The following is a 21,052-nucleotide window of genomic DNA, read 5'->3' as shown; positions in this document are numbered from 1 at the left end:
CTTGATATTATTAATCAATCTCATGTTTTTTCCTCAGCATTGTCTTCGTAGTGAGTATGTCTCTGCTGTGGTTCACTAAGTACACTGGACACAGCATTTAAAGCATAGTCTGATCAGGGCACTAAAGTTTTGCTGTACTTTTTTGGCTACTTCAGCTTTTTTTGCCAATATTACTCATCCATGGTTGGATATGCCGAGTGTTCGGTACACTAAACCCATCAATTCCTTCCAATTTCGCATCTAACAGTTCCAATTTCCAGGAGTACTTATTCTAGTTCTGTATGCTTGGCCATATTTAACTTGAAATAGTTTTACATAGATATTACAACATGGAAACAGGTCATTCAACCCAACAAGTATGTATTTGTGTTTATTATTTACCCAAGCAGTATTCTAATCCCACATGAAAACCTTGCTCCTACTTTTCTTTGTTCTCCTTTACTACAGCTGCATGTTAATCTGTTCTTAAAAGTTGACCGGATATCTGCTTCAAATATGAACTCCAGTGTATATTTTAGTGTCAGTCCTTTCTATTAGATGTTTTGATTGGTCTAAATCTCTGATTTAATTTATTGTTCTCGACCCCTCAACCATTGAAAACAGTCTGTTTCTCTGTGCTTTAGCCCATCCATTTATGTGCCCATGTACATTGATATTTCTTGCAAGAATATTTGTTTTAACTTCAAGGGGATAAGAGTAGAAGTAAAACAGGTGTACGAAAGTTAGGTTTCCGGGTGTCATGCAAATGGTATTGGCTGGCAATCATTCAGATATTAAATATAATGGGCTGATTTGTGGGTGGAATAAAGTAGCTATGAATAATGACAATGCACTAATAGCCAGAGAGTCCTGCTTTATTATATTTCAGATCTTTTTCTTAGCACAGGTAAGCAAAAAATTCATCCTTATTTCATCTACAGTTATTGGTCTGGTTGCTTTATAAAATATTTTTAATTGAGTCTTTAAAAGAAAACTATCTTATTTTTGGGGATTGTCAGAGTATACAACTGCTTGCACTTATCTGGTATCTTTAATGTTGAAAAATGTACAAAGGGAAAAAATAAGGAATCTCTACCAGGCCATCTTGAGAAGAGCTGGCTGATGCTTGTTTGAAAATACAGACCATAAGAAGGGTTCTCAAGATGGATGGAACAGAAGGATGCTGTGAGGTCTTGAGGAATGACTTCAAGAGAATAGGGTAATGGTGAGCAGTGGCACCTCCAGTAATGGTCTAAAGGGATTGGAAATGCTTCAGAGGCCAAAGTTGAAGGGTGGGGTGAGACATAGCTCATGGGTTTGAAGATGAGAGCAAAAATGTTAAACTTGATGCATTGAGGTGCAAGGGTGGTGGTGGTGGACATGTGAACCTTAATATTGGGACAACTAAACTACAATTTAGTTTTGTATAAATTGCATTTTGATTAGCACTGCTGCCTCACCGTACCCAGGACCCAAGTTTGATTCCAGCCTTGGGTGACGTATGGAGTTGGCACATTCTCCCTGTGTCTGCGTAGGTTTCCTCCTGTTACTCTGGTTTCCTACCATAGTTGAAAGATGTGCAAGTTAGTGGATAGGCCATTAAATTCCTCCTTAGCCCCCCAAAATGTGTAGATTAGGGGGCTTAGTGGGGTAAATACATTGGGTTAGGGCTGGGTAAGAGGCTCTGTTGTGAGTCAGGGCAGACTTGGTGAGATTTTAGGGTTACGCTTCTGTGAAAAGGAGGAAGTTGAGAAGAGGGCAAGAAAGATGTTGGGGAATTATATCTGGTTGTGGCAAAAACCACAGACAAAGATTTTGTAGGCAGTGGGATTAAAAACGTGAGAGATGGTCAGGTGGCATATGTGGGTTTAGCCAGCCTTTGTAATGGAAAGGATGGTAGTTCAAAAATCTATTCTGGATCCTGAAGGATGTCATAGAAACATAGAAAAACTACAGCACAATACAGGCCCTTCAGCCCACAAAGTTGTGCTGAACATGTCCCTACCTTAGAGATTACTAGACTTACCGATAACCCTCTATCTTACTAAGTTCCATGTATTTATCTAAAAAGTCTCTTTAAAAGACCCTATCAAATCCGCCTCCACCATTGCTGGCAGCCAATTCCATGCACCCACCACACTCTGAGTGAAAAACTTATCCCTGACATCTCCTCTGTACCTACTCCCCAGCACCTTAAACCTGTGCCCTCTTGTGGCAACCATTTAGCCCTGGGAAAAAGACTTCTGACTATCCACTCGATCAATACCCCTCAACATGTTACACACTTCTATCAGGTCACCCCTCATCCTTCATCTCTCCAAGGAGAAAAAGCCGAGCTCACTCAACCTATCCTCTTAAGGTATGCTCCCCAATCCAGGCAACATCCTTGTAAATCTCCTCCACACCCTTTCTATAGCTTCCACATCCTTCCTGTAACAAGTCAATCAGAACTGAGCACAGTACTCCAAGCGACCAAGCTCCTATATAGCTGCAACATTATCTCTCGACTCAAACTCAATTCCTCGATTGATGAAGGCCAGTACACCATACGCCTTCTTAACCACAGCTTCAACCTGCGCAGCTGCTTTGAGTGTCCTATGAACTTGGACCCCAAGATCCTTCTGATATTTCACTCTACCAAGAGTCCTACCATTAGTATTATATTCTGCCATCCTATTTGACCTGCCAAAATGAACCACTTCACACTTATCTGGGTTGCATCCTATCAGTGTCTCGCTGCAACTTCTGACATCCCTCCACACTATCCACAACAGCTCCAACCTTTGTGTCATCACCAAACTTACCAACTCAACCCTCCACTTCCTCATCCAGGTCACTTATAAAAATCACAAAGGGTAAGGGTCCCAGAACAGATCCCTGGGGCATTCTACTGGCGATCAACCTCCATGCAGAATATGACCCATCTATAACCACTCTTTGCCTTCTGTGGGCAAGCCAGTTCTGGATCCACAAAACAATGTCCCCTTGGATCCCATGCCCCCTCACTTTCTCATTAAGCCTTGCATGGGGCATCTTAGCAAATGCCTTGCTGAAGTCCATATATACTACATCTACTGCTCTTCCTTCATCAATGTGTTTAGTCACATCCTCAAAAAATTCAGTTAGGCTCATAAGGCATAATCTGCCTTTAACAAAGCCATGCTGACTCTTCTTAACCATATTATGTCTCTCCAAATGTTCATAAATCCTGCTTCTCAGGATCTTCTCCATCAACTAACCAACCACTGAGGTTAGACTCATTGGTCTGTAGTTTCCAGGGCTTTCTCTACTCCCTTCCTTGAATAAAGGAACAACATCCGCAATCCTCCGGAGCCTCTCCCGTCTCCATTGATGATGCAAAGATCATCACCAGAGGCTCAGCAATCTCCTCCCTCAGTAGCCTGGGGTACATTCCATCCGGTCCCGGTGATTTATCTAACTTGATGCTTTTCGAAAGCTCCAACACATCCTCTTGCTTAATATCTACCTAATATATTTAGCCATGAGAAGGCCTTCAAACAATGGATTCCATCACTAAAACCATCTACTTCTACCATAACATCACCTGACTCAGTCCCTGACTCAAGTTCATGTGTGCTGCTTTATACTTGACTATTCCAACATTTTCCTGATCAGCTTCCCATTTCCCTCCTTCCACAAATTTGAGTTCATTCAAAATTCCATATCCTAGCTTGACCCTGCGTTTACTAACTGGTCCAACAGCATTTCAGTTTTAAACTTACGATCCTTCTTTTGGAATCCCTCAATGGGCTCACCCTTCTGTACTGCTGGAATCCCTTTCAGTCAAATGACCCTCTGAGATATCTGCCTTCTCCAAATCTGACTTCTTGTGCATCGCCAAATTTAATCACTCCACCTCTGGCAACTGTATCTTCAGTTGCCTAAACCTTAAGCTTTGGAACTGCCTGCATTAGCCCTTTTTCTTTCCTCCTCTAAGACATTTCTTAAAACCGACTTTAACAAACTTTTGCTTTTTTTAGTTTAATTATTTCCTAATGTGGCTTGATAAATTTGATTTGATAATGTGCCTGTGAAGCACCGCGGGTGTTTTACTATGTTAAAAGTGCTAATGTCAACAGAAAGGATGTTTGAGCCATGAACAGAGCATAATTTGCAGCCTCTTCTTAAAATTGTGCCCTGCTTGAGTAGGAAGGAAGGACATAAGTTTATCATTTTATCTGACAGTCTCAAAGTTGTGCTGTAGTGTTTGTCCAGATTGTATGCTCACCACTAAGGGCAAAACATGGAATAGAAAAATGACAATAAAAGCTTAAGTTAATTCTGTAGTTATATGCTAAGAGCAGTCAAGGAGGACAAGATAGGATAATGCATCATAGTTTAGAATTTAGAATCCTCCAGCTGCAGTCACATTCAGAAGTTTAGTCAGGGCAGTCCCAAAACCATGAGTGGTGTAGAAACAGAACTGAAAATATTCTGACGGGAGTTTTGGTAGAAATGGATATGGAGCAGGAAGGCAACAATACTTGAGGAAGGTAATGGACACAATATTTGGTTAGCGTGAATGAGTCAAGAATGATAACCAATCAGCGTACATCAAAGTTATGAACACGTTTTTCTTTTACTGGGGGTATTGAGATTTAATATTGAACTTGTGATAGAAGAACTATAATTCTTCAAAGTTCCTTTCATGAAATATGGGTGTCGCTGGTAAGGCTAGCATTTGTTGCCCATTTCAGAGGGCAGTTCAGAGTCAACCACATTGCTGTGAATCTGGAGTCACATGTAGGCCAAACCAGGTAAGGATGGTAGACTTTCTTCGTTAAAGGGCATTAGTAACCAGATGAGTTATTACGATATTCGGTTATGGTTTCTTGGTCACTGTTACTGAGACTAGCTTTACCATTCCAAATTTATTAAATTAATTTAAATTTCAGAAGCTGCCATGGTGGGAATTGAACTCCTGTCCCCAGAACATTAGCCTCAGCCTCTGGATTACTGGACTTTACCATTATGCCTCTGTCTCCCCATAATGAATAATAATTGAGGACCACAAAAAGTCTTTGTCTTTTTAGTAATGAAACATCTTATTCTATTTCAGGGATGGAGAAGAACTAGACAGTCAGGGAGATGCAAGCAGTCAGCCCGACACAATCTCTATTGCATCACGGACCTCACAGAACACTCTGGACAGTGACAAGGTAGGCGATATTCTGTAATTTTCAACCAAGCACCATTAAGCTTTCATGGTTTGACTTCATTGCAATGATTTGGCTGCAGAAATAGTGCTCTGTACAATTAAAAATGCAGCTATCAGCCAATAATTAGGATTTCTTAATCTTTTGAAATTAGAAGCCATAATTATCACATAGATGATGTTGTGAAAGGAAAAGGAAATGTGTTAAGCTTATTTAATGTTTTAATTTTCTGCCAAAATGCCATGACAAATCTTAAAAGTTTAAATGTGAATATGCACATTGATGTGCTTCAAAGAGGAAAGTGAAGCATTTTTCATGCAATGGACCAGCAAGTATTGCTTGCAGCAACAAAAAAATGAATTAAAAATTGTAATTTATGATTATTGTGCTCATGCTGAAAAGTTGTAAGTCAAAAAGTAGTTGCTTATGCTGATTACATTCTTGTGCCTTCAGTGTTATTCACAGAGAAAAGTACTGCTTGTAAGAAAACAAAGAAGGCTGGCTATAGATTCATTTTCTTGGCCTATAACCAGAAGTGAAGGATATTTAAATGGTTGAAAGCCAGGCTTCCGATTTCAACATGCACCTTATTTCCTTAAGCCCTCTTGTGGCTTACAATTTCACAAGGTTTCAGTTGGAAGTGACACTGAAGCTTTAAAAGCATCAAAGTGCTTCAGAAACAGGTGGAAAATGAACAATAAGAATGATGTTTGGTCTGGTATTGAACAATATGAATGAGGAAAGTACCAGGTTTGATCTTTAATTTGTATTGAGTTAGATGGAGTGGTGGGGCTGAAGCACCACAATTGACTAGAAAAAGCAATACCAAATCATAGTTCTAGCTACTGATCTTTACCTACTGAAATAAGCCAAAGAATGCTTACATCTGGACGTTGGTTGAGGACATATTGAAGAGCTGCTGTAATTTTCCTGTGGTCGTAAAAACTCTCCAGCAGTTGAAGAAGATCTTCACTTCCTATTAGTGCCTAACTGCTGTTATAGTATGAAATTTAGAGCTAAACTTAGCATCACTGACCTTCGAGAGAAGTAAATGTTCAAGCAATGCATTGAAAACGCCGTGAGAAATCCTTTTTCGAAACGAGTGCCATGATAACTCTCATTAATTCTATGGCCTGGAATTTCTACTTAATTGCACTATTTTCTTCAGTTCAATTACCTAGTACCTGTATAAACAGCCAAAAAAACCACTGAATTTTGAACAAATATTGTGTAAACCTAAATTGAGTTTCTGTAATCTTTTGCTCTAGTTTTTAAAAACACTGCACCAGAAGCAGGCCAACCTGGGGTGAATTAATCACCTTTGGGAGCTTCTGCTAATTGTGCTCATTTGCAGGCATCACAGGAAGCTCTGAAAATTAACGTGGAACGCTATTACATAAATTCCAAAAAGCTCTACATGATTTTTATTGTTAAGGAACTGAAGACTACTATACCCCAAACTAAATTGGAAAAAGTCTGTGCATTTTTGAATGACTTTTAACAATTTAACCACTGGGTGGCTCACAGGTCATGGACCCTGATTTAAAATGAGTTCGTTTCTTCATTCTTTTCAGTGAGATGTATTTCTCCTGGATTCTCTTGACCACCATTTTATATGTTGACCACATCTTGTACTATGCATAGTTTTGGCCTCTATATCTCTAAGGACTTGCATTGGAGGTGGTACAGTGCAGTTTCACTAAATTGGTTCCTGGGATCGGTAGACTGTTCTATGATATGAAGCTGAGTAAATTTATAGAATCAAATGGCTACAGCGCAGAAGGAGGCCATATGCCCATGATGTCTGTGATAACCCTCTTCAAAAGCAACTCACTTAGTCCCACTTGTCTACCATTCCCCATTGCTCTGCATTTTTTTTCTGTTTGGGGATTATTATTCAATATCCTTTTGAAAACTACAGTTGAATCTGCCTTCATACTCTTGAGCAGTGCATTCCAGAACTCAATGCAAAGAATGATTTTCCTTTTGTTCTTTTGTCATTCACCTTAAAGCGGTGTACTTTTGTTCCTGACCTCTCTGCCATCGGGGACAGTTTCTCCCCATCTACTTTGTCTGGATGCCTCATGATTTTCAGACGCCTTTTCAATCACTTCAACCATCTATTGTCATAGTTTATATAATCCATACTGCAAAGTCTTCATCCTTGGAACCATTCTTGTAAATTTTTTCTACGCTCTTCACATGCTTCCTAAAGCTTGGTACCCTGAACTGAACACAATATTTCATGGGGATAGCAGGGTCATTGGAGAAGGTGGCCATCTCTGCTCTTTTACAAATTGCCTCAGGGCCGGGAAAGGGTCCAGTGCTCAGAATTATGAGCCATGGTCAATGATGCAACCACTGAATTTTTGATGTGGCTGGCAAAGTTGCTCAAACCTTGAGGGACAACAGCTGTATACAGCTGGGAGATACTTAAGGAGGAGGGCAGGGAGCAACTGTGTTTTCTTTAAGCAGACATCAGATGTGCATTGGGGATCCACCTCGTATTCTTTCCTTAGTCCTATTGTTTGTTTTTTGTTGGTTGAAAATGAGAGGCTCTTACAAGCAAGAGAAGAGGAAAACACAGAACTCTGAGGTATAGAGAAATGAGCAGAGGACCTGTCCTTGGGCATGGTGCCTATGACCCTCCTCAAAAGTAACTCACGTAGTCCCATTCCATTTCATGCCAAGCAGAGTTTGAAAAGGTTCACTGTTATCTCTTTGTTTTTGTATTCTGTTCTTCAGTTTATAAAGACCAAAATCCCACATGCCTTATTAACCTGCTTTCTCAACCTTCTCTGTTATTTTCATGATTTGTGCACTGTATGTTCTCTGCTCCTGCATCACCTTCAAAATTCTGTCCTTTATTTCATATTACCCGTCTCATTCCTCTTCCTAAAAAGTATTAATTCACAATTCTGTATTAAATTTCATCAGCCATGCCTTCACTTATCCCAGTAAGAAGTCTCACAACACTAAATAAACAGGTTTATTTGAAGCAAATGCCGCTAGCTATCAGAACAGGCTGTTCCTTCGTCAGGTGGGTGGGAGAGTTCCTAACGAACCTGTTGGACTTCAACCTGGTGTTGTGAGACTTCTTACTGTGTTTACCCCAGTCCAATGCCGGTATCTCCACATCTTCACTTATCCCACCAGTCCATCCAAATCTTAATAAAGTCTATCACTGACTTTCTCAGAATTCACAATTCTTTCAAGTTTTGTGCTCTTCGTAAGTTTTGGAATCGTTCCTTGCACACCCAAGTTTAGGTCATTTAATATAGACCAAGAAAAACAGTGGTCCTAATACTGATCCCTGCGGAACCCCTCTATATGCCTCCCTTGTCTGAGAAACAACCATTCACCATTACTCTGTCTCTTCCATTAATCAGCCTAAATTGAGGTTATATTCTATGTAGTTCAGAAGAGTGAGAGGTAACTTCATTAATTCAAAAATAAGGAAGTCTTGCTGCAATTGATGAGACCATACATGGTCTGTGCAGTTTGGGTCTTCATATTTGGGGAAGACTTTACTCACACTGGAGGCAATATGGCGAAGATTCACTAGGTTGGTTTCTGGAATAAGAGTAAAGCAAAGTAAAAGTAAAGTTTATTTATTAGTCATAAATAGGCTTACATTCACGCTGCAATAAAGTTACTGTGAAAATCCTCTAGTCACGTGTTCGGATACACAGGGAATTTAGCATGGCCAATGCACCTAATCTGCATATCTTTAGACTGTGGGAGGAAACCAGAGCACCTGGAGAAAATGCACAAAGACACAGAAAATGTGCAAATGCCACACAGACAGTGACCTAAGCCAGGAATTGAACCTGTGTCCCTGGCACTGTGGGGCAGCAGTGCTAACCACCGTGCCGCCCGTGAGGGTTGTCCTATGATGAAAGACTGAGTAAATTGGGTCTCTATTTGCTCTCAGTGATTTCACTGAAGCATGCAAGATTCTGAATGTGCTTGACAGGAAAGGCACCATGAAGTTCTCCTCCTCACTAGGAATCTAGAATCCATGGCACAGTATCAGGAAAACACATAAGAAGCATTTAGGAAAGCACCTGAAGTGCCATAACATACAAGGCTACAGGCCAAGTGCTGGAAAATAGGATTAAAATAGGTAAGGTGACTTGGCGGCGCAGTGTTTAGCATTGCTGCCTCACAGCACCAGCGACCCAGTTTCAATTCCAGCCTTGGGGCACTGTCTGTGTGGAGTTTGCACTTTCTCCCTGTGTCTGTGAGGGTTTCCTCTGGGTGCTCCAGGTGGAGTATTGTGTACAGTTTTGTGTCCTTATCTGAGGAAGAATGCTCTTGTTATAGAGGGAGTACAGCGAGGGTTTACCAGGCTGATTCCCAGATGGCAGGTCTGCCATATGCTGAGAGACTGAGTCGGTTAGGATTATATTCACTGAAGTTTAGAAGAGTGAGAGGGGATCTCGTAGAAACTTATAAAGTTCTAACAGGGATACTCAGGATAGATTCAGAAACAGTGTTCTTAATGATGGGATGTTCCCGAACCAGGGGTCATAATTTGATTATAAGTAGTAAAATTTTTCGAGCTGAGGTGAGGAGAAATTTCATCACCCAGAGGATGGTGAATGTGTGGAATTCACTACCACAGAACGTAGTTGAGGACAAACGTTGTGTGATTTCAAGAAGAAATTAGATATAGCTCTTGGGGCTAAAGATATGGGGGAAGGGGGGATCAGGATATTAAATTCGATGATCAGCCATAATCAAAATGAATGGCAGAGCAGGCTTGAAGGGCCAAATGGCCTACTCCTGCTTCTAGTTTCTATGTTTCTATGACTTCTCAGCCTTCATCTCAACTCATCATCTTCCTTCGAGAATTTATTTTCTTATCCTCCCTATAAATCTCCCCTATGTAACACTCAAATTCATATTAACAGCCATCCCCTTGACCTTGTCATTACATATGGTCTCACTACTCCTGTTGTATCGATCACAAAAAAAGGTCTCCTCTTGATCATTTTCTTCTATCACTTTCCACACACACCTCCCTAACCTTCCTTCCTTCTGGAACCATCCCTAGGAAAACAAAAGCTTTCCTCCAATTCACCTACAACTGCACTTTCATAATCCCACCTAGCTAGCATTATGCACTCCATTTGTCGCAACGTTTCTGCAATTACTGATTTGCTCAACCACACCCTAATCTCAACTTTGATGTCATGGATGCAATGAAACCATTATTCTCTCTTACCCTTGCCATTTCCCTAATATAACCTTCATCTTTGCTACCTTCAATATTAGGAATTTAGGCTTGAAGGGATATGACAGACAACTGGTGTAGCCATCCACTACCAGATGTGGTTGGACCACATGAAACACCTTATGTTCTTATGTAATAAAACAGCCCAATATTTCAGGATAATCTTGAAATAAAACAAAACTCCCAGCTTCTTTTCTCTACTGCAGACCATCTTCTGAAACACCTCTCCACTGTCTCCTCCACTCTCACCTTCAACACTATGTGCAGGGAGCTCACAGAGTACTTTGTCACTAAGACTAAGACCAAGACCAGCTGATCAGCTGTCTCTGGCTCTTCAGTTACTTCCACTGGATTACAAGGCCAAACTTCCTTTAAAGCCTCCTGCCTACCCTAGCATTGAATTCTCATCTTTTTCTCTGATGTCACCTAACGTGCTAAACTGCTGGACCCCCAATTTCCCCTCCTGGTCTAAATATGAGTTGATAATGATTTTCTACATACACTCCCTCTCCTTTTATCACTTCTTTCAAAGAACCAGCCCTTTACCTGACCGCACTTGGAAACTTACAACCTCCCTTTCTTCATTCCCACCACCACCAATCCATCCCATCTTGCCAGGAGCTCATGTTTCAATCCTGCCATTCAAGTTTTCATCCCTGCCACAGTACTGAAATAGCTCTTAAAGTCACAAACAACATTCTAGACAAATGTGACAAATGCAAACCATCCCTCCTTGTCCCCTCAGCCTATCTACAACCTTTGACATGTTTGACCACACCATAATCCTGTCCTCCACTGCCATCCAGCTAGGTGTGTCTTTACTTGTCTGGTATCAGCTGCAATGGCTTCTTTTCCACTCTTGCAGTATAATGACTGGTGTTCCCAAGGAACTGTCCTTAGCCCCTCCTATTATTCTTCAACATGCTGCCCTTTGAAGACACCATACAAAATACTGAGTTGTTCAACATGTGTGTTGATGACATCCAGGTCTATCTTACCTCCACCACTCTCAGTCTCGCCAACACTGAATTTTCAGACTGCTTGTCAGACATCCAGTACCGGATGACCAAAAATTTTCGACAACTAAATATTGGGAAGACAGAAGACATTGGGCGGAATTCTTTGGTCTCATCCATGGGAGACCCGATGCGAGTAACAACAGAAAATTTGGCATTTCGGCCAAAACACCGTTTACTCGCAGCAGCAGTGGAAAATCCCAGCCGCGAGTGAGAATTTTGGCCATTGCTTTGCAGTTTGCCTTGCACATATAGCCCCTCAACCTCACTAGTTATGTCTGGAGTACAGATTAAACTCAAATTAAATTCCCAACAGAAAAATCAGAATTGATGCTTCGCAGCATAAATATCCTTTCGATGACATGATAGTTGATAAACAATGCCAATCAACCTGTTTTTGAACTGCTGAATCCTATTCCTGAAAATGATAAATTCTTCTTCAAGATCTTTACATTTTATTTATCTTTCTTTTCCTTCCTTTGTCTTTTTCTCTCCATTCAGTCTCTCTTTGCTTTAATTTTGCACCTATGTTGACTCTTAATTCCTCCATTTTAATTCATTGTTTTTTCCAAATTATTCAGCCTTCATTCTTAATTCTTAAATTTCCTTGGGTAAGATGAAATACTGTTTGCCAGGATCCTAGTGTTGCAGTGCCATCAGCTCACATATTCAAGGCAAAGATTATATTAGCAGGGTATAGGAAAAAGTCAGTTTAACAGCATGCATAATGAAGTGCTCTGCTCCAGCAGGGTTGGACAAATATCAAATAATCCAAAACATATTTGATCTATCACATCTGTTTGACCAATTATATAGTTTATGGATAATATCTAGTGAAGCCATAATACGATTTTGGATGTTCGGTGCTCCAATGTTAAGAATATTGAACATATAACCAGTGGAGTTTCCAAATCTAAATCAAAGACTCAACTGATGTTACAAATACAGTATGTCAACTGCAGTCTTCTGTTTAAATATTTTATTAGAATAAACATTTTGTATGCTTTTGCCGACATTTACTGATTTGTAAAATTTTAACAAAATTAAATTATCCAAAATAATACAGAATTTCAGCTAATGAACTTTTGTTTCAATGGGTTTCCTAATAATCATAGAAAATCATAATGAAAAGTTCTTGAGTGAATTTCTGTACCTGTAACTTATCTCTTTATTTGTGGATTCTCCAATGCAGGGGAATGTTGATTGGATATGATCTGTGCCTATTAAGATGCTGATATTACTGTTGTTTCCGTGCAACACCGTGTTATTAGCTGTTATTATATATCCAAGTTTCAAGAAAGGAGGAAGAATACTTTATTCTCATACAGGACACACAACAAATCAACTTCACTAAGAAACAATTTTAAGTTTCACATTGAAAATTGTCTTTTAGTAGGGTTAACATTAAAAACTTTAAAGTATCCACTAGATTTAACCCATGATTGCCAAACTTTAAAATGAAGTTTGTCAATCGTGTATCGGAACATAGTTAGCATAGAGCCAGTCGAGTTAGTTCAATCAATAATGATTTGTCAGTAGGTTTTAAGACAATGTCAACAGATCTACAACCAATGCTTCTGTGACTGATTATGTTTTTAAAGCCATTTGAAGCAGCTATAAATTCTTCCAAGTGTGCCTACTCTTAAAAGGGGTGTTATTAATCATCAGACACATTCCAGGATGGCAACTTACCCACTGCATTCTCAGTGTGTTCAATAAAATCACATTTGTGCCATGGACCAGAGCTGTGGAGTTATCTATAGATTAGTATTTCTTTCAATTTGAGAATAAATAATATTCATTGCCTTGAACAATGTTCACAAAATTGTAGGAAATTCATATCAAATCTATATCGACAAAGTCAATCTAAATATATTCATAGAATACTGGAATTGCTTGCACTACAAATTTTAGGTTAACAGATTTAGAGAATATGCCTGCTCTTATACCATTCCAACAGCACTGTGGATATGTCTGAGATGTGAAGATGCCGGCGTTGGATGTGGTAAGCACAGAAAGAAGTCTCACAACACCAGTTAAAGTCCAATAGGTTTATTTGGCAGCACTAGCTTTTGGAGTCTCAAGCTCCTTCATCAGGTGAGTGAGGACTTGAGTTCATTTGTGAACACAAGTCCTCACTCACCTGATGAAGGAGCTCGAGACTTCAAAAGCTAGTGCCGCCAAATAAACCTGTTGGACATCAATCTGGTGTTGTGAGACTTCTTGATATGCCTAAGTCCATTTGTAGATTGTTTTGAAAAATAATTTCAGGTATCCTAACATTAATAATTTTCCAACATTGCCACTGTTCAAAACATCACTGAAGTTTTGAAAGGCACAATGTAAATGACAGTTCTCCTAATCAGTAGAAAAGTAGCATTTTGCAGTAATTAAATGATCATAAAATGTACACTGATTCTAATTGTAATGTGTCTGGATTTTGCAGTTAAAAAACTAGGGCTTTTAGGGCTATCATAAGCGGGAGATTTGACATTCAAAAAATATAAAGTTATTCTTTCAGGACTAATGAGATTGTGTAGCAGTAATTATAAGCTGAGTAGGCCATTAAAAGCCCATTACTCTTCATTCGGGTGTAATTTTATCAAGTGTTATACATCCAAACTAAGAGTGAAAATTCTTGTCAGTTCACTGATTTCTAAGTTAATACTTTCTGGGACAGCTTCAACAGAGACCCTTGGAGAAGCGTAAAGTCGCTGACAGCAACTTTTGAATTTCCATGTTTAACTATGTATGTGTGGATCCCAGAAGTTGTTGTCAGTTTTGCCATCTTTGCCAGCACAAAATCCAGACCATGATGTTTTGGGTTTCCAAGCTGACCTGCCAATCATTAGCTCCCTAAGCCAATCATTTTTCAAAACAGTTTCTCATTGTGTCATTATGATTGTCAATCAGCCATTTCAGACTTCAGCATCTCAGTTCAGTAATCTTTGAGAATGAAATGACATCTGTTCATATCTCTGTACATAGGTGATAATCTTTCATTATATTTTCTGATATTTTCCCTTGTAATAACTGAGAAGAACACTTGGAATACCTATTGAGAATTTTTGTTTGATAGTACCAGTTTTATTGACGTACAGAACTGCGAAACATAATTTTGCCCATGATCCAATTTGCTACTTTAATTAATATACTCGAAACAAGCCATCTGTTCTGGTAATCTTCAGGGGCATATTATTATTATTATTTCTCCATTTTTTTTAAAGCTGTGCATGGCATTTAACTTTTTAATGATTTCCTTTCAATCTGTCCTTGCTTCCATTTTCAGCATTGTGGATAAATTGTATTTATTGCCTTTATAAAAATATTAGCCTATAGTTTTATTTTTCACAGTTGCTGTTTCTATTGCTAAATTTTTTTGAACTAGGACATTTTACATCACAGAAGATGCTGATTTATCTATCAAGCTGGTGCTGGCCTTTGCTTACCAGTCTCTGCCATTCAGGAATAGCTTACTAGAGAGAAAGAGAAGTGGAAAGCTCTAGTACTAACCTTGACCTGTGGAAACATCACTGCTTATATCACCTCTTGTCTAATAGATATTGTAATTTGCTATAGGTCAACCTTCCTTTTCAACCATAATGTGCTATACTTGCATTAGTCGTCAGCCTCAATTTTCCACCCACTGTGCGATGTCTTACTAACTGGTACATTATAATTGGGTACAATGGAACAAGAAGGGCTGTGTTGCAAATATGTGCCTAATATCTCTCTCTCCACTTGCATCCTAACCGTGGCTACAGAAAAAAATAAACTTGGAAAAGTCATTATAGTGCATGAGTCACCCATGTGATATTTTTGAGTGAGTTAATGCTGATCCTGAGTAGGTTTTTGCTTATGACAAAATGAATTGCAGCTACATAAATCAGTTACATTTAGGGCACTTACAGCCACCAAAAAAAAAAGCCCCATCACTCTTCTCTAATGATAGAATTGACCAGGCAATGTGCCATCCAATGGGAAGAGGATCTGTTAGAAAAAACTGAGATAACATGCCAGAGAAATCTGCTTTCTGCTAATTGGTTTCATTCAGTGTTACATTTATCTAATTCTGTCATCACTTAAAATGAGTTTTGCCTGCCCTTGAGGGAACTGCAAAAGGATCATGTGCTATACTGAATGCTCCACTGCATTCGGAGCTTCTCAAGGATCATTGTGCAATCCCTACAGTGCAGAAGGAGGCCATTTGGTTCATCAAGTCTGCACCAACCACAATCCTACCCAGGCCCTATTCCCGTAACTCCACATATTTATCCTGCTAATCCCCCTGACACTAGGGTCAATTTAGCATGCCCATTCAGCCTAACCCACATATCTTTGGATTGTGGAAGGAAATTAGAGCACCTGAACATGTATTGTGAATATTCAGAAAATAGTTTTAAATAGTTTTTTTAAAAGTACTCTATTTCTAGTGCCACAGATTGAAAAATGCTGGAAATACTCAGCAGGTCAGGTTGTGGAGAGAAACAGAGTTAATACTTCAGATCAATGACCTGTCGTCAGAACAGAAGGGAGATAGAAACCTAAGTTTTTAAGCCAGTAGAAGAGGGAAGGCGGCAGGATGAACAAAAATTGACAGGAGAGATTAAATAACAAAAGATTTCTTAATGCAAAAAACCACAAAGAGAGTAGTAAAGGATATAGTAAAGAAACAAATATGGTGTCCAGATGACGTGTGAATGGTTATGTTATAACCATCTCAATACAATGTTCAGAAGAGATAAAGAAAAGGACAAGACAGCAAAAAAAAGTCAGCATCGAGTGGCAGCAGGATCAACAACCAGAGAAAACCAATATTGACAAAAGAACCGGGGTGAGATGTACAAATTTAGGGCTTAATATACATTTCAGGCCCCTTTCCAAAATTGGACTGCAGATGATCACAATATGTGCGTTGCACTTTGTAGCAGTTCCTTAGGTGCAAAGCAGCCACTAGCAGCCCTTGAAGGGACTAAGACTTTCACCAAAAAAAAGTTTTCTACTTGCACTTTTTGTGGGGCCAACAGAAGCAAGAACATGAGGGACATGGGCCTTAGGAGTAGATATGGGCCATTCAGTTTTTCAAGCCTTCTCTGCTATTCGCTAAGATCATGGCTGATGTACTTGTCACTTCAACTTTCCTGTTGTTGCCCCCTTCCTCTCCCCCTGCAAATAAATTCAATAGCCCAGCCTCTGCTGCTTTCTGGGGAAGACGATATCATGACCTTCTGGAAGAAAAAAATCTCCTCTTTCCATCTTAGAAAGGAGACCTTTTATTGCTAGACTGTCTCTAGTCTCTCCGCAAATGGAGACATCTAACATCTACCCTGTGAAGTCCCCTCAGGATCTTGCATGTTTAAATATGATTACCTTTCAGTCTTCTAAATGCCAGTGAATATAGAGTCAACCTTTCTTCTTAAGATAAGCCCTTCATCCCCAGAAGAGTCAAGTGAACTATCTCTGAACCACTTCGAACACAATTATATCTTTTTCAAACAAGGAGAAAAACGATACAGTTTTCCAGGTGTTATCTCACCAAACCCCTGTACAGCTGTAGTAACACATTGTTGATTTTATATGCAATTCTTATACTTTTGCAATAAACATTCCTTTCTAATCACTTGCTTTACCTAAATACTAACTTTTCTTGATCCGTGGACACCTATATCTTTCAGTAACAGTGAGTTCTGTAATGTTTATTTAAATAATATGCATTTCTATTCTTCCTGCCTTAGTAGATAAGTTTACATTTTCTGATTATACTCACCCACTTAACCTGTCGACATCCCTTTGCACACTCGCCACCTCCTTTTGACAACATGGTAGCACTGTGGTCAGCACTGCTGCCCGATAGGGCCAAGGACTCAGGTCCTATTCCAGCCTTAGAATATTTTACCCCCTACACCATGCTCGCTTTTCTTATAGAGTAATCTTTGAAGTGGCACCTTATCAAATTCCTTCTGGGAATCCAAATACACCACGTCTACAGATTCTCTTATATCCACTTTTTGTTAATTCCTCACAAAATTCTTACAATATCAGATAAAATGATTTCTCTTTCACAAAATCACAACGACTCTACCTGGTCATGTTATGATTTTCTAAGTATCCTTCCATAACCTCCTTAATAATGGATTGTAGCCATTTCCCTATGAAAGATTTTGTGCTAAGTAGCCAGTAGTTTTCTGCTTTCTGAATCCCTTTTTTTCTCGAATAAAGGTTCTACTTTATCTATTTTCTAATCCACTGGAACCCTTCCAAATCTAAGGAATTTTGATGCATCTGCTATCTTTTCAATCATTTATTTAAGACCTGAGGATGCAGGCATTCTAGCCCTGGAGACTCATTTGTCTATAGTTGCATTTGTTTTCCCAGCACCATTTGTCTGGTGATGGGGGATTGTTTTAAATTCCTCCCTTCCAGTTGCCTTTTGTTTTTCATTCATCTTTGAAAATGTTTCTAATCTTCTGTAGTGAAGATATCTCTGCCATTTCCTTGTTTTCCAATAACAATTCCCCATACTCCCTCTCGAGAGGAACAACACTAGCTTTAGTTATTCCTTTCCTACTGAAATACTTGAATAAACCCATGCTATCTGTTTCTCCTCTCTCACTCTACTTTCTACCTCTTTTTAAGTCATTCCTTTCTGGCTGTCAAAACCTGACCAATTTTTTGAGCTACCACTCCTGTTTCTAGGTTTGTCAGTTTGATGCTATCCTTAATATCTTCCTTTAGCCATAGAATATGCATCCTTCTCAAAGAGTCTTTATTCCTCACTGAGATGCGTTTTTGCTGTGAGTTATTAAATATCTTTTTAGAAGTCTGCATCTACATCTCTGTTCTACTTTTTATCTGAGTTTCCCAGTTCACTTTAACTAGCAAACAAATTTACTTTTATTCAGGTTTGAAGCATCAGTCTTAGATCCACATCACTTCCCATCAAAATGAACATGAAATTCTATCATGTCTCCTGGAGGCTGCATTATACTGAGATTATCAATTCTGTTGTATTGCTTATTACCAGGCCTTTTCACTGGTTGGCTCTAGAACCTACGGCTTTAAGAAATTGTCCAAAATGCACTATGAAATCATTTTCGAGGCGGTCTTTGCCAACGTATTTTGCATTCTACATGTAGATCAAAATCATGCATGCTTATTATAGTACATTTCTTACACATCTCTGTTTCTTCCTGGGTATTCTGACCTAATGTAGAAAGTCTATAAATCACGCTCAAACTGAGAGAAACACCATAGAAACCTGGAAAGATGAGTGGTTGCTCAGAAAATTGGCCGGGCTTTAAGAGCCAGAAAAGAATGACTAAATGACCTCTTACTTTTCCTATTTCTTTTCACTACCCAAACTGATTCTATATCTTGTTCTATCAAGCTAATGTCATCTCTCACTAGTGTAGTAATGACATCCTTAATTAATAGGGCTATCCCACCACCTTCCAGCTTCCTATCATTTTTGAAACATTAAGTACCCTAAACACTCTTAATTGTTCAGGTCCCAATCTCCTGTAATCATATCTGTGGCTACCAGTTGCTCCTTTCCTGATTACTTCCTTTTCCTTCCTCACATGGACTGACCTGAGAATCTCATCCAGCATCAATAACATTTTGCTGCTGGCATGCAAATGGAAACAGCAGCTCACCATGACTATCTCAGTGAGACCAATTTGCCATTATCCTGCCAGTGGCCTCATCCTGCTGCACTGGGATCACACCCAACATGAGATGATTTATTTTATTAGATTATTTGCATCCATGCTTTTCCTGTTGAATTTGTCTGCACATTTCTATGTAGATGGGAGAGATACTCTGGTGAATAATAAGTTAAAATGGGCAGTCCTTTATAAAGACAGGAGGCAATCACTGCCCACTCACTGCTTTTAAAGCAGACCCATTAGTTGAAAGTGGGAAAGGCTGTTCTGCATTTGTTGGTGCAGAACTTAATATTCCTGAAGCATTGTTCTTGTCTGACTATAGATGCTATTAGAGATTGAATTAATAGAGAGCCTGTTAGGATATTTGACCTTTAATGTGAAGCGAATTGAAAAGAGTACCTATTGTGTTCAGAATTTTCAGACATAAACATAGTTTTACTTTGCTACAAAGTAAGCAAATAATCCTTATCAGTCTGGGTAAAAACATATCTTTGACACAATATCAGTCTTTGAAGTAATATGAGAAAATCATAATGGATTTAAACAGCTCAGCTGGAAGTACAATTGGAAGTATGGAGTCTGTGACACAGCTACTGAGCTCCTTAGCTGTGCCTCATCAAAATTGGGTAAGTTTTTTTATATCACGGTTTATACTTTCAGGGTGCACATGTCTTTATAATCAAATAAAATGTATAAGTGTATTGTGGTCTTCATTTCCTATGCTTGTATTTACAATATTGTTTGCCGATCAGAGTGTTACCCAATCTAATTCCAGTATCAAATAATTCTGCACTAATTATTTGGCCTTTGGAGTTGCATAGATTTGTGTGTAGAAGAACCTCAAATAAATTTGTTCTTCAAGATATGACAATTCTCATTCTTAAAATTTCTGTTGACCCTACATCATGTGCACATGCATATCAAAAAGCAGGTACAGGTAATATTTGAACCATTAATCATTTAATAAATTTGCACAAAATGTTATTTCTTAGGCTAGAATTTATCATGGTAGTCTGAGAATGAAACAGTTATTCATCATAGAGCTAAAAATGCTATGTCCTCAAACAACTAGTTTTGCCAACATATGGAATTGCAATTTAAGTAGAACTGCGAGTTATCTGTAATGATTTCGTGAATGATCGTGCTAATGAGAGAGTTAATAGATTTATACTTGTCCAATGGAGCCCTCTTAAAACCCGATTAATAGCGTAATATCTGTATGATTATAGAAAGTAACATTACCAAAGCATTACTTCCTTATTAATTTATGATGTTTTTAATGCTATTTATAGTAGTTATTTGCCTTAATCAATATCCTCTCGGCTAGAACTCCATTGTTTTGATATTTAAATAGATACATTCTTAGCCTAATTGAAAACTCTGAGGAATAATGTAATAAAATGTTCTGTGATTCTACAATTGAACCAATTTATGATGAAAAAAGTCTCCATTTTATTTTGTTTAATGTACTTTATGGTGGTTTCAAAAAAATATCATTTTGAGTGAACTTGCAAAAATTTGTGGATACAACCACAGTGTTACAAGGAGAAATCCTGCTTTTAAATGTTGACCTTCTTTCACTGATTCATGCATCTCTACAGTTTGAATAAATATGTGTGTGAGAGAATTCTTCTGATGTAATGAAGCAGTACTCACAAGGAAGCTCCAAGTGGTAATCTGCAGTTGAATTCAGAAGAAGCAGTGGTTATGTGACTCACAAAATTTGCAGTGGGAAGTTCAGTTCTTATCTCTGAGATTTCCTTTTTTAATTATTCAGTTTCGTTCAGATTCAGGATTTTAAATTTGCAATTCACGTGGAACGTTCCATTAAATTCAGATCATTAAGGTCAAATTGATCTTAATATCCCAGTATGTTTTAATATTCAGAGACTCCTTGTTACCATTCGGATCCGTGTAGCGGTGCAGTTCAGCAACTTCCAGCTGAATGTCTACATAACTGGAATTAGCTTTGTT

At 38.8% G+C, this 21,052-nt stretch overlaps 1 protein-coding gene across 4 annotated transcripts in view; it reads left to right on the top strand.

Moving 5' to 3' along the window:
• Positions 1-21,052, top strand: part of LOC145354025 (triple functional domain protein) — a 641,321-nt gene that overhangs the window by 451,214 nt on the left and 169,055 nt on the right. For all 4 annotated transcript variants that reach the window (XM_080205115.1, XM_080205124.1, XM_080205134.1 and 1 more), the window contains one exon: positions 5,060-5,159. In XM_080205115.1, the coding sequence (XP_080061241.1) occupies positions 5,060-5,159 (100 nt within the window). The remainder of the gene's footprint in view (positions 1-5,059; positions 5,160-21,052) is intronic.

The sequence above is a fragment of the Carcharhinus amblyrhynchos genome, chromosome 2 (assembly GCF_965287045.1).
Source record: "Carcharhinus amblyrhynchos chromosome 2, sCarAmb.v2.hapA, whole genome shotgun sequence".
Classification (NCBI taxonomy): domain Eukaryota; kingdom Metazoa; phylum Chordata; class Chondrichthyes; order Carcharhiniformes; family Carcharhinidae; genus Carcharhinus; species Carcharhinus amblyrhynchos.
The sequence above is the reverse complement of the archived record's forward strand: the minus strand, read 5'-3'. Positions and strand labels throughout refer to the sequence as shown.